This window comes from Phalacrocorax carbo, chromosome 3, assembly GCF_963921805.1.
Source record: "Phalacrocorax carbo chromosome 3, bPhaCar2.1, whole genome shotgun sequence".
NCBI lineage: Eukaryota > Metazoa > Chordata > Aves > Suliformes > Phalacrocoracidae > Phalacrocorax > Phalacrocorax carbo.
The window spans coordinates 102723623-102738355 of NC_087515.1; the positions used below are offsets into that span (position 1 = coordinate 102723623).

Below are 14733 nucleotides of genomic sequence, written 5' to 3' on the forward strand. Positions count from 1 at the left end.
GTAATTAGTTGAATGCTGCAACATTTTGAAGTAAAAATGTTACTTCTGAAGAATCATTATTTATTGATAGAGATAACAATGTGCTCAGATACAGATTTGCTGTCTGAACGAAAAACACGCACAAGAATTCCGCTGTAGTGATTGCAACTTAGAACATGTGGAATAAAATATATAGTTAAATGATTAAAATAACTATTAAAAAAGGGAAAAAATAAAAAGGAGCTGCCAAAAAGGTGAAATGGTTATAAGTGAACAGAATACTGCTTAGGACAGTAGCATTTCAGAGAAGTTGTGCATCAGCTTATAAGAAGAGTTTAAGAGATCAGTAAATTCTGGGATGTTCAAAAAGCAGTGCAAAAAAGTGAAAGAGGACCAAGGAGGAAAAGGCTCCAATGACAGAATGACAGAAAGTTGTGTTCAAATACGGAGCGGGGGGGAGAGAAAATAAAATCTAACCTATTATATAAAAATGTCATAGAGAGATTTGAGAACAAATCAGTAAAATGAGCTAATAAAGTGCAAGGAATTAATACAGTTGTAAAGCAATTTCAGTGTGAAATTGCCACACTATGAATTGTATATTTAATTTCAGACATAATCAACACCAGAAGAATGAGAATAGGCAACTATGGACTAGGAATCACAAATCACTCTGTGTGACATTTCAAGCTGTGCAAAGTAGTAGGGGCAAACTATACTGAAGAACAGAATTAGTATACATTTGGACAAATAGGGAATGGCTTTTGAAAGGGCACTCACACCTGATAAATCTTTTACAGTTATTTTAAAGAAACAGTGATGCAAGAAAGCTGGCTGGTATGGCAGATGTATGTTATGTTTAAACTAGCAATATGAGAAACTTTTGGCATCTAGGAACACACATTAGAGGAAAACAAATGAGAATCAACAGGCCATCATACGTGCGGCTCAGCGTTTGGGTGTTTTTCCCTGCCAGGTCCCTAAACGCATGACTGAAGATAACAAAATGAGGCTGCATCACATAGCGTAAAGAACAGCGGATGTGTAGCCATGCTGCACATGAAGTTCCAAAGGCTTTAGTGAAGGTCTTTCAGCAGGGTCTACTGAGGAAATGAAACTGCTGTGGAGTAAAAGAGGATATTTCCTATGGACCAGTTAAAAGATAGAAAACAAAAGGATGGAATAAATGTTTAAATCTCACTGTGGAGAAAAGTCAGAGTTTTCTTCAGAGACGTGTTCTGAAATCTGGGCTTTGAATTCTGGATGTACATCAGCTAGGGAAAAGTGGCTAGTAAGGTGACAACGTTTGCTGGTAATACTGAATCGTTCAGGGGAGTAAAAACAAAACATCAATGCAAAGAATTGCAGAGAGATCTTGTGATACTGACTGAACAAATGACAAAAAGGCAGGAGAGACTTAACTGCATTCAACGTTGATACATTTCACAGGGGAAAACTAACCTACATCCTAAATTTACACATTTAGTGATGAGCTAGTTACCTCAGAAACTAGCTTTTACTACTCAGAAAACACATCATGGGTTTATTGTATACAGTTCTATGCAAACATTGGCTTACTGCTCGATGCAAACAAGATGAGCTAAATAAATTACTAGGAACTGCTAAGAAAGGAAGAAAAATAACAGTTAAGAACCTCATCACACATCATCATGTAAATAGGAAACGCTGCGTTCGGAGCTAGACAAGAGCAGTTTATGGTTTTCCTCTCCCAATCTCAAAAACAAAAACCTGAAAAAGATAGAGAAAAGTGCAACAAGGATCATCAAAGATATGGGACAGTATCCGTACTTCTCAAAGAGTGACTAAGCAGATTTGACTTTTCTGTATGAAAAAGAGGTGACTGATAGGGTATTATGGTTAATACCTAGAAAATGATATTATTTAGAAAGTGAAGAAAGAACAATTATTTGCTGTTTCAGTACAAGAACTGAGGTCAAATGGTAAGTTTAAAACAGAGAAGTAAAGTACTATCTCATAAAATGTATAATTAAAAAGTAAGCCCTATTGCTACAGACTGTTGTACAGTCCAAAGTATAAAAAGATTCAAAAAGTAACTGGAAAAAATAATGAAAGAAGAAGTGGTCAAAGATTACTAAACAGAAGAAATTGATTCAGGAAGTCCCTACAATTCCATTAGCTGAAATACAATGGGGAAAATTTCTCATCCACATCTCATTTTTTCCCTAACCATTCATTAGTGGCCACTGTCACTTAGACAGGCTTCTCAACCTCTCTTCTGACTCTTCTTCAGAAAGTTTGGCTCCAAGAGGACTAAATTGTTATCAGTGCTAAAATGAACATCTGATGCATGATCTCCCTTTCTTTATTTGATTTTACCCTTGCTTTTCTCTACTTAAGCCAGCTTTGATTTAAATCAGAATGTAAGAAGAAAATAGATGCCAGAATGTTGTTGCATGCAAACAAGATTGTTGAACTGGAATATTAAAAGCATTTAAGAACCAGCAGTAGAATCTATAATTGTCATACACCTCAAGATTCAGCAAGACTCTCCAGTTTGTCATTTGGTCCATGGGTTTACAAGTAGTGTCAGGATTTACAGTTACTTAGAACAGGTGTGTATTGAGCACAGAAGAAAGCAATGCAGGTTTGTAGGAGGATATTGACTGCAGATTCTTTCAAAGGACTAAGAAAGTAATTAATAATTACTTTAGATTTTGTGCTTGTGAAAATTTTTAAAAACAGCATATCAGTGCTGTGCAATACATACCAGCTGACTCTCTGTTACCATAGGTGCCGATTTGTAAAGGTTGGCCTGCAAAATGGTAAATATATGGAGTATTACATATAATATCATAGTGATTATAGCAATGACAGAAGAAAAATCCATGGACAACCATATGCTTAGGTACAGAACCTTTTACCACTGATGCAGTGACATGCAATTGTTAAGAGAAGTTAAAATATTGTAATTTCCAGTTTATTTATAGGTATAATGAAATTTGAATGCCTTTTGTTATATTTTAGGGATACTTTTTCCAGGTGCAACAAAATTTCACTTTTTCACCTTGATCTAATCTCAAAATGTAAATTGTGACATTTCTGAGCCTGCCAGTGTACATTAATTTACAGCATCAATGTTATTGACACTATCAATTGTGTTGGGAGCTCAGTCCAAACTTCTTATCTTTCTGATTTTACATTATGAAAACCAGAACAATCCTACTCAAGCATATTTTTTTTTCTGAGTATATATGGGACAGCAGAAGGCCTGTTTTCCAGATCGACGGTAAATGTGATGAATGCAAAGTATTTGTATGTGTACATGAAATAGCCAAGTGCTACGTGCTTGTTTGCCGACACAGTGCGCTTACTTGTCCACACAGTGGTGAGATTCAGAATCTCTGGTGTATTGATCCCTCCAGTCAACTCCTTCAAGCTCTGTAGGAGTTCCACAGTGTTTCTGTACAGATAACATGCCCTTCCTTGATGTAGGTGTGATTTAGAGGCCTTGAGACTCTAAAAGGGGAATACTCCTCAGTATGGTGGTAAAAAAAAGTACTAGATACAATGGTTAGATGTTATAGCTGTAGTAGAAGACAAGTCAGTGCCATTACAGCCTGCGCCCTCTGCAGAAGGATGACTACAGTTGAATTTTTATCAACTCAGCTATACGTTCCTCTCACCATTTCAAGCAGAAAAGCAATTCCAGCATGTCTGGAGAGGGAAAAAACATGTTCTTCCTTTGTTCCCCTGTACAAAGATCTGGCGGACATTTGGGTACAGAACTCTGGGTGTGGTCTTCCAGGTGCTAAATAGAAGTGTTTAATCACTCCCTGGACCTGTTGGCTCTACTCCTGCATTGGAGGTGAGAACAGCGTCACCACGAGTCATGGTGGAGAACTGTGCTCCTCACTGAGCACACTCACATCTCTAAACACAGCCACTGGTGGAGGAAACCTTCCCTCCCACACAGGGACAGCTGTGATTTAGCGCTAAATCTACCAGAAGTACATCTTCTGCCCTTGGCAGAGTAAACTAGAGTTTTTACTAGTGGTTACTTACATACTAGGGGCTCTCTTTCATACCATTAACCAAGCAAGACAACCAATCTCATTGTGAGCTTAAAGACACCAAAGCACTTCAGAATGATCTACAGATACAAGTGGGATGGAATTAAATTCTCTAACTTCAGTGGTGCAAATTAAGAGTAAATCTCATTTCATAACGGTTACCTGAAATGTATATAAGCACAGCAGACCACAGATAAAGAAAACACTACTTATTTCTGCATGTCTGTGTGCATTTTTAGGTGCTTCGTGTTCTCTCATATTTTCACTTGTGTGTCATGTTTATAAAACTTCAAAAAGATGTTTTTTTAGAATAGAACTGTCAAGAAGAGCAAAAAATGACAAAAATATGCAAAGTAATTATTTCAAGTAACCATAAGAAATTATTTTTAAAATAGTTGTAAGTGGGCCAAATGACAAAACTATAAATTTGTTAGAATTTGAAATTAAAGTTAAGAAAGCTTTCATTGGTGCCAGTATTTATATGGAATCACAATGGCTAAGTATATATATTAGGGCACTCAATAGCCATAAAAGCAATTTGTTTAGAGAATTATTATATTATTATATTATTATTACAAATCAGCAGTATCAACCCTAGAGCCAACAGAGATGCACTATTATAAAATGGTAAATGCAATCATATAAAAAATCATACAGTTTAAAAAGTTATTAAATGACAACTCTAGTACTTAATTGTCAGCTGGTACAAACTGTTGTAGTTTCACTGAAGTCAGACATTTTTCTATAATTTTTATACTCTCCGTTGTTATTTGTACAATCATTCACACCCTTAAAAGGTTCTAAAGTGCATGAGAAGACAAAAAGTAGTTGAGGCCAAGGCAAGTCTATGTAATTTTAATTGTTAAATGGCAGGCTATTTCAACATATTTGTATAGTTCACTACTCCATATAACCTACTGAAGTAATTAGTAATATTATCGTGTGTGCATACATATACGTTTACAGGTGTATGAGTTTATAAATAATACTTTAGCATGATGACAGATTTTCCTATCCCTGACTCATAAACAAATTGAAGCCTTTCTTTTAACCAAAAACACCCTCAAAGCAACATTTTGACAAGCGTCTCAGTATCAGAGATCATGAATATAAAAAGATGAAGAAAATTATATTGCTAAATTACCATTTTGATTCTTTCTAGTAAAATTAATTGTTACATAAACTAAAAGTCTACTTCTAAAAAAAAAAAAAAAATCTGTGAAAAAAAGATGGCTGAAAATTATTACTCCAAGAGAGCTCACATGAGACACCACAGACCTCATGACAGAACTCACAGCTGATATGATAAAAGTGTCCGTACGATACTCAGTTCCTGGATTCTACTGGAGACACTGTTAGGTTGGCTCCAAGTAGGCACCTTTTTTCAGAACAGACATCTTGTATCTACTATGAAGAAATGTTGGCCCCTGGACTCTCTCTCTTCTAGTGAACAAAAGTCAGCACACGCAGAGACTCAGGAAGAGGTCCTTTCCAGTTAATGGTTAGCACGCTCCCTTGCATGCTTTGGTCCACACCAACTACCACTCTTTCAGACAGTTCTCCATCATGATCTGCGTGGTAGCATGGAGCATGCAGCTTTTGGTGAGCTGAAGGGGTGTGGCGAGGCCATCCTGGGTCTTGTGCTTGGTGGGGGGGCTCACTTTGAGGAGAGGGAAGTGGAAGGGGAAGAGAAGACAATTCTGTGGAAAACCACTTCAGTGTGCCCTCTCCCTAAGGGTCAGAGGACAAGCCACTGCTTAGTCTATTAGCTGCGACAGAAATAACCTTTGTATATCCTACCAAGGAAGCAGAGCATGAGAGAAGGAAAGAGCTGCGACATATGGGGGCTGTTAGGGACACCTGGCTCGTCCCTCAGGAGACTGCTGCAGAGTGCAGCAATGGCAGACCCCAGGAGAGCTTGGACCCACCATGTTCAGCCACCACAGCACAGCCTGGAGGTCCTTCTTCTGACACAAGAAAAATTCAACATGCTTGTACAATTTATAGGAAAGGTTAGCCTACCAGTAATATTCTGTGTTATTCACAAACTTATTTTTAAGTATTGTTTTTTTTTCATTTACCTAGAAAGTTCCAGGAGAGACTGGGAAAGAAGAGTTTGTAAGGGTGATTTTCTATCCCAGCAAAGAAAACCTAACTGCATCCCTAGGCCTATAAATTGGATGCCTGAATTTATGGTACGTCAGCCACAGTTTTGGGAGCTGGATATCTGCACTGGAGCGGTATTAAATATACTCTGTTCTCACAGACTACCTCTGAAACACACTCTTTTAGTTCATTAAAAAGCTGTCTTCCAATATCCTTTCTAACTAGTGTGAGCCAGCACAATCTATCAAGTAAAAATCACAGTATGCAATAAAACATGCATACTGCCACATTCAAGAAGCAAAACTGAATTGATCAGCCAAGCATTGTACTGGCATAAAACTGGAAGCCCTCTATTGCTTTGCCAGCATTGCTTTGATTTGAGGTTCAATAGAAATGCTGGAAGATGAATACTAACCACAGATTTCTCACCACATGACTAGATGAGTTGTAAGTAAAATATGGAACCTGCAGTGACTGTGTGTGTTAGTGAAAATCAAAATGCTAATTGGGTTTAATGTTTCAATAACTGAACAGATGACTCAATATAGAGGTCGTCTTTATATTTTGGAATGTGTGCATATGTGACAAAACAACTTCTATTTATCTAAGGATAAATTGTGGGTTTTCAGCCAGCTCTATACCTTGGAAAGAAAAGTTTTGGTCAACCCCAAATTCTGATGGATAGGCAATAACTAAAGGACTTCTATCAAAGCAAGTTCCCTACAGTACAGGATGACTCCAAACAAATGCACCCTTCAGCACCCGCAACAGCCTGTTTGCAAAACAGCTGAGTTCTTGCCCCGTGCTTGAAGCAAAAAACAACAAAGAAGTGTGTGAAGAAATTAATTCTAACATCATATTCACACAGGTAAAATTATCAATAGACACCACACAGAAAAGATGCCGGCCATGATGGATTTACAGCAGTGGGAAGACATCTCAAGTCTCGATTGCCAGCGCTGTAACATACTCACTTCTCTGTACTAGTCAACACCTCACGTCATGAGTAGATGCCTGTGCAGACTCACTAGCATTGTAGCAAGAGCAGACAAATTAGACACTTCTGCACACAAAATGTAGAGTAATTTTTAAAGTACTTACATATCTGGTTTCACGCCCAGCTGCCCTCTGCAGTGTTGTTGACACCTTGTACAAAATAAATAGATATACTAAGAGCCAAAAGTTACTCTGAGTAACTTGAAAAGATTTTCATTGTTGTGAAAAGTTATTAATTGCTCAAATTCAAGAAAGATTCATGTGATACATGAGAATATGGTATATTAAAGTTTTGCTTGATATGTTTATTGTAGAAAATACTATTTCATTTTTACTGCTTAAAAATATTGATCCCACTCTATAGAGAGTGGCATTTAAATTACCTCGGAAACACTCATAATAAAATGCTTATTAGTAGATAGCCATAGGAGTGGTTGTCCCATGAAATTTAAGTTGTATTTGCTCACAAGATAACCTGAAATGGCACCTTTCCTTTTTTCATTTGCAAGAACTTGCTTTCATCTGACCAATCCATGCTATTTCTAAAGCATTTACTTGTAACAGACACTCTTCCTTCCTGTCTGTGACTCTCTTTTGCCCTCAGTTTAAGCACTTTGCTCTCTCATTCTGAGGTCCTCACAACCTTTAGCTTGGTCCCTATGCTGCATCCTGTTAAACTCACCTTTTGCCCTCTCTATATGGTTTCATTACTTCAAACAGATGCCTTCCATTTGATCAAGACTCAATTCTCAATTGCCCAAGGAAGTTGGTTTTAGATGCTACAGCTCAACTTAGTGGCAGCGTTTTAATCACTTTGGATTCAGCACAGGCATCGGGAAACATTCCCTCGATAACTGCCTCTGCCTGCTTCTTTGGCTACTGTCATGTTTCCATCTTTCAGCTGCTTGAAGCCCAATTCACCACTGAGTGCTGGTTGCCAGAAGTAATTTCAAAAATGAAAATTAAATTTGAAGTGTTTATTGAATATAGCCACTCAGGAATGCTGGTTCTGTGCCCTGTTTTTGCATGGTGGACTGGACATTGTACAGGATATTTTGAATGCATTAACTTTTTGATGTGTTCCTCTGCCAAAAATCCTTTGCCTCCTGTTTCCAGCTGGATTTATGCCATTTTCACTTTCCTATAGCTACCATGACCAACTTAAATTTACCTGGGGCAAACTGAGTAAAGGACCCTTTTCCCTTGGTTAGTCATCCTTCTGAACCCAGAGGCACATCAATTTAACTTAGCAAAACCAGAAGTTTAACACCAGTATAGAAAATTATCCCTGCCTCTCACTAGCTATTTCTGAGTTATCCAGGGTAAACTGATGTAGCACACATCTCCCTCCTCTGAGGGGCCAAAGTTAAAAGGAAATGAGCACTTAAGAGCAAGTCTACTTATTCATTTAATTATCCCATTATTTGAAAACCAATAATGGATATGGAAAAAAAACCCAAATGTCCTGAAAGACTTTTCCAATCATTGAAGCCAGAAATATTGGCTGCTCTGTAGTAAGGACACATGGGACAAAATCTGGGAGATGGCCAGAGACCCTACAATGTGGAAGGCAAGGTATGAAGAATTTCTTCCTAGTGGATCCTTGGAAGCCTTAAAAAACAGTTTCTCTTTCATAATATGACTCATTCTGATGTCAGGAAGCCTTCCTGCAACAAAGACTGCACTGTCTCCAGGACTACAGTTCTGTCCTCTTTTAAAGCACCACACACTTCTACTGATGTTGCATCTCTCAGCTGCAACTTTCTGTTGCCATAGGCTTTGTTGTGATTTTGCTTGCCTTGATAGCTACCTGGAAAGAGCCCTTGGTGTGTGGGTGGGCTTATTCACCTACCTTGCCAATATCTGACTCCGTGCTCATCTGCAGAAAACTTGGAGAAGACTCACAGCGGCGCTGGAAAATTATTTTCAACAGAGGACAGACTTATTAATGATGAGATAAAAGGAAAGGAAGAGGAAACACCAATCCCACATACTGATGGGTTACCATGGTCAATGGGTCCTGCAGGACTTCATCAATGACAGCACACAGCTCTTCTGTTTGTTGTCTCAGCTGGGCAGGGGAGCACATCTGAAAAAGAAGGATGGATCACTCAGTTAACCTTTGCTTTTTGTTTTCAAATAGAGATTTGAAAGATATATACCAGCACTACCTCTGAATGGGTGTCCAAAGCAGTGCCTTCAGTCACTCTAGCAGTCTTGGCTGGCTCTTCTAATGCCTGCAATTCAAAAGACACTCGTGTGATACTGAGTTCAAAATTTAAAAAACCAAGCAAACATATATTTTTTGCAATACTGTGTTTCCAAAGGTGGTACTTTCTGTTTCACCATGGAAAGATGGAAAAAGAAGAAATTACAGGCCTAGTAGGGTTCTTCAGGTTACCAACTTCTGATTCTGAATTAGAGGGAGGTTTGCAGAAAGAGGGAGAGAGTATTCAAGCTAGGTGAATTGTTTCTACTTTCAGAGATCAGAAACTAGCAGTTTAAATTGTCTTTTCCTCCAAAAATGCCCTCTTCCTTCACAGTAAATGTAACACGGTGAATGTGTGCCGTGTGCCACAGGGGTGTCGGGGGCTGCCTGCCATGCACCATCAGAGGAAAGACACCAGCTGTAAGCAGGTGGACAAGGCAAGGGTCCAAGCACACAGGAGGCCCTTTCTTTTCTTCCAGTAGATGTTTTCTTTAAAAAGTGCCTCCAGTTTAAAGAGGATGGTGATTCCACTTTGCAACAAAACGATGCTCAAGGTTTTTGGAATTTGCGCTGAAATCAGAACTGTATAAAGCGAAATATGTGCTATACATACGTGTTATCACACTAAGCAGGTACGCAATCTCTCCAAAACAAAATACAAGCTTCTTGTGCTTGGATATACCTCCCACTTTCCTATGCTCATACTTGGAACAGGTTTGAGAACAGTGGGAATCAGTTTGCTGATCCCTTTGCTTTATCAGGAAACTCACAAAACGCCCTTAAAGCCAAACTCAGGTGCTCAGTTCCCTTTCCATCTTCGTCCAGAGTCTGCAAAGCACACTCTCACTGCCATCACCCATTTTTTCTTTGAAGTGATTTTCAAATAGACTCCATGCCAACACCAAAAATTACTCTGGAATCCTGCTAATTCATGAAGCTGGACTGCAGGGGAGGGACCCACAGGGTTTGTGACTTCTTGTTTAACACATTATGTTTTTCTGAAGTTATTTGAAAAAAAAATATAAGAAGAGATAAAAAGAGCATTCCAGTAAAGCACTTTTTCTTGCATGTGGGATTCTTTGCGAACAGACTGATCCCAGTGAGATGGGTATAAGGGCTGCTAGTCACAGAAGACATACATGTAGCTGAAAGGAAAATGGCAGAATCTTAAAAAAAAAAAAAAAAAGAAAAGAAGCATATGCTTAAATAATTATTTCTGAGTTTAATTTTTCTGAGTCAATTTTTTTTCTTTCCTGGTCCAGCTACTGGCAGCATACATCTATGTACACATTAACTGAAGAGTTAATGACAATCTACTTTTAATATAATTTTAATACCATCCACAAATGATCCTGCACAGAAGCACATCTGTGGAACACCATGTCTTCTATCAGAGAGTACAGTAAGAAAAAAAGAGTAGTTTCTTTCAAAACAGAGTTCTTCCCTCTCCTCCAGCTCTAGACAAACCTGTTGGCCTTAGAGTAGTTGTAGTTCAAAAGGGAAAAAATAAAAGAATGAACATTTTTGACATGCAGGAATTAATGCAATCTTATCCCAAGACAGAAGATGAAAAGATAAATAGATATTCTCATCTCTGTTGTCTCATCACTGCTACCCAGCTAAATTCTCAGATCAACAGACAGTCCTGCAGAAGAGGAGGGCTCAGCTAAAGGGGTCTCAGCATTACACTCAAGTACTGTGTCCCAGGTTCAGCTTCAATCGAGATTACAACCTCCCAGTGAATATAAAATGAAGTGATAAAGTGAAGCAGAAGAGTCATTCCAGTACCTATTAGGGCCAGGATTGCCAAAGCAGCCTGTTGTAGAGAGATGATGAATCTGGATATGTGTTAGGAAAACCAACAAATTTTATTCAGTCACAGGTTTCGAATGGAGAAATTGCTAAGCTTCTCAACACCCCCAAGAAACCAGCAGGGTAATGAATATAATAAAGTAATTGTTAAGGAAAAAATACATGTTTATGCTTCATATTCATTTCACCAGAGCAATAGGAGAGGGTGAACACAATCAAGGGTAAGAAACTACCCAGAAGATACTAAGGAATCTTTCTAGAACAACTACAGCCACATCCACAAGTCTCTGTTCAGAACGAAGACTCTGGATAATTTATGTACCAAACATCCACCAGTTTCCAGTAGAAATTGGGCACCCACATATTTTCCATTTTGGACCCTTCATTGACTAAAGAACTCAGGTGAGCGCAGCACCAAGATCTGTGCGCTCCAGCTCCACAGTCCCCCTGAGATATAGCCATGCTAGAGCCATGGCAGGAGCCATGCTAGAGAAAGCTGCAGTGCCCTTCTCCTGTTTTTAACCTTTGGGGAAGTAAAATCTTAATCCTCAAAGTGAATAATCTAATTTCTTTCACTGCTTTTTTTTTGTTTGGGTTTTTTTGATTTGTTTTGTTTTTATTTGAACAGCCTGAGTCTTCCAAAGAAGAGAAGAAATGAAAAGAACTAGATTTTAGGCTTCCCTATCATGTCTACAAAGAAAAAAAATATTGTTTAATCTGTTGTTAGCTTTTCAAAATACAACTTCATTTTTGTTCCAGCAGTGGCTTCTTTTTTTTTACATTTCTGCATAGAGAAAAATGTGACATTAAAAAAGTATGACTAGCATTTCTGAACTCATTACTGGAGCTATCAAGCAATACTGTTATGATTAATTTAAAGCATTAGTGCTATCTACAGTACTGTTGATTAGCACTACCAACCGTATTCAAGCTTCACTTCCTTTGCTGATCGTCTAACAATATTAAAAGTGGAACATTCTTATTTAGACATTCAAATTTTTTTATAATATATGGAAAACAATAGTGGGACCACAATTTAAGAGTGCAATTTAGAGAATGAAAATGTATTTGTGACAGAATTTAAATGTTCAGATGAAATAACCAGTTGCTGAACCACTAATTTTTTCCTTGCAAAGGGCAACTTTGGGAGTGTGATGCGTATGTGCCATTGACGTCAGTGATGACTACAACCCTTCCCTCCTTTTCCCCCCAAGCTATTTGATTGCTAAAGCTGTGTCAGTGCTGAAACAATACCAGTAAATGATCTAAACAGGATGTCCAATATTCTGTTAGAAGAATGAAAGTTCTTAGCAACACATAGGAAATATAGAACACTCTTCCATCCACCAATGAGCCACATCAACAGTAGGAGAAAAACCAAATATTGTAACCTGGATCTGACGCAGCTTCCTTCTTAGTGTATCGTGAAAAGTCTGGGCTGAGCAAAAGCCAAGAAGTTTCCTCATCTTTTTCTCTTGCATATTTTTCCCATCCATATCTTGTCCTAAGCCTTCAGCACATGAGGAAAAAAATACTCTGTATAACAGAACTTCACATGCCATGAGTTCCTTTAACTTATTCCTTGAAGATCCTGGGAGATGATACTGAAAAGACCTGACTACTTTTCCTCAGAAAAAACAATTAAAACTAAACGCTGCAAGGCCTTTGAAAGAAAGAGGGACCTCATAGCCTACTCCTATGTTGGCACGCTTGGTTATTATTACAGACAAACTAGGTCCCTTTATCACTCTATGACTGCACAACTTATTTCATTTCTTTCTTGCCACTAGGCATTTAACTTGAGCCTTGAGAAGCATTTTAGCATGAACACGTAATCTGGATGCAAGAAATTCACCTAGTAAGTGCACACCAGAAATATTTGGGGGAAAACTAAAATCTTTTTTTATCAAAATATCCTCAACAAGTAGTGTCAGAATGTTTTCCAGGTCCAGAAAGGTCCTGACATGCTGTTTAATAGCCAGTTGACCAGCATTCAAGGTCTACCATGTAAGAGGGTGAAAAATTGTCTTCCAGGTTCCTGATGTATGATTTCAAGGAGCTACTTCAATCTGCATTTGCCACGATCAGTCCCTGTACCAATGGATGTTTGATAATACAAGTAAGAGTTCCCTCAAGGCAAGAACTTAAAGCTGTGTCTCCAAAGTAGCAGATCACTGCCATATTTCCTTAGTTGCATTTCTTTCTTTTCATGAAAACAAACAAACAAAACCAACCCACACTCTTTTTCCTTCTGCATGAGGAGGAAGAATTGGTTTTGTTCCTTTTTTCTCTCCACAATGAGACTATACTACACTGCTGGCAGTCTGCTGTGTAGGTGATTGGATGCAATTACTAGGTCTTTGGAGTTTTCCTAGAAGTGTAACAACTTATGCAAAGGACTGTTTTAGACTCTCCTGATATTAGCCAAGTTACACTGTGACAAGAGGAGACATGAAGAACAGCCATAAACAGAAAAAAAAAAATCAATAGCCTAAAATATTTATTCATTAAGACAGATTTTTTTCTACATTATTTAAAATTGAAATTTTAGTTCTCTACTTGCAATTAGTTCATAAATGCAAGCCAGATAATTCAACAGTGCTTTCATTTGTACCATCCACCGCCAGTTATACCTAGTTCTTTTCAGAAGTCTTGATAAGTGTGGGATAAACCTTGACTGTGAAGCAGGTGTGCTTCATGGCACACCCCATCATCCTGGTTTCACTACAGTTCAGACTGGGGGAAGTCTGAGCAGAACAATTGCATGCCTCTCCCCACCATGTCTGTATGACCAGGTTCCTTCCCATCAAAATGATGGGCCCGGACAAGGGAAGTTCACCCCAATTAGCATACAGAGAGGGTGTGTATCTGGACGAATGCAGCAAACCCAGATTCCCCTGCATAGACCTTGCTGTAGACCAAAGACCACTGAATTGTTAAGAGAAGACTTTTTGGGTTGCAATTCCAAGGCATCCAACAGTTTTTGGGTTACACTTCAAATTTGACATAATTCTGAAGAGGAATTAGGATCAGTTTAAGAGACTGTCTACTTAAAGTTAGGAATTATTCTATGGCTCCCTGAAATAAACTCTTCATCACTAACTATTTTGACTTAAAGACATTTTTATAGATACTTGACAAATACTATCTCTAAATAATAGATGCATTCTTGTTTAAACTATGGGTCTGACTAGGATCACTGTGGTTCCTTCTGGTCTTAGTACGTGAGTCAGGATCACATCCCTGTACTGCAAGTGTCAGTAGAGGGGTGACTCACTGACTCAACGTTAATAAGACCAGAAGGAACCACAGTGATCACCTAGTCTGACCCCTTCTTTAAACCACAGAACTGCCTGGAATTACTGTATGAAGTGCCAGAATAGTGTCCTGTCTTGATTTTTCAATTTTTGTGATAAAGAGCCCATTTCAGTCTCTGGATATTTTTTCTAATGGTTAATTAATGCTTTCTGTTAAACTTTTGCTTCAGCCTACATTAAACTTGTCTGGCTTCCTCTTCTAGCCAGTGGATCCTGTCATCTGCTGGGCTAAAGGATTCATTATCAGTCTGTGGACCTGCCT

At 38.4% G+C, this 14733-nt stretch overlaps 1 protein-coding gene across 5 annotated transcripts in view; it reads right to left on the minus strand.

Annotated features, from left to right (window-relative positions):
• Nucleotides 1-14733, minus strand: part of MLIP (muscular LMNA interacting protein) — a 115755-nt gene that overhangs the window by 35613 nt on the left and 65409 nt on the right. For 3 of the 5 annotated variants that reach the window (XM_064447900.1, XM_064447897.1, XM_064447896.1), the window contains exons 6-10: nucleotides 9305-9370; nucleotides 9139-9222; nucleotides 8986-9045; nucleotides 7239-7283; nucleotides 2729-2773 (exon numbers count right to left, since the gene is read on the minus strand). In XM_064447900.1, coding sequence (XP_064303970.1) covers nucleotides 2729-2773; nucleotides 7239-7283; nucleotides 8986-9045; nucleotides 9139-9222; nucleotides 9305-9370 — 300 coding nt within the window. The remainder of the gene's footprint in view (nucleotides 1-2728; nucleotides 2774-7238; nucleotides 7284-8985; nucleotides 9046-9138; nucleotides 9223-9304; nucleotides 9371-14733) is intronic. The other 2 variants (XM_064447899.1, XM_064447898.1) reach the window with 1 other exon arrangement.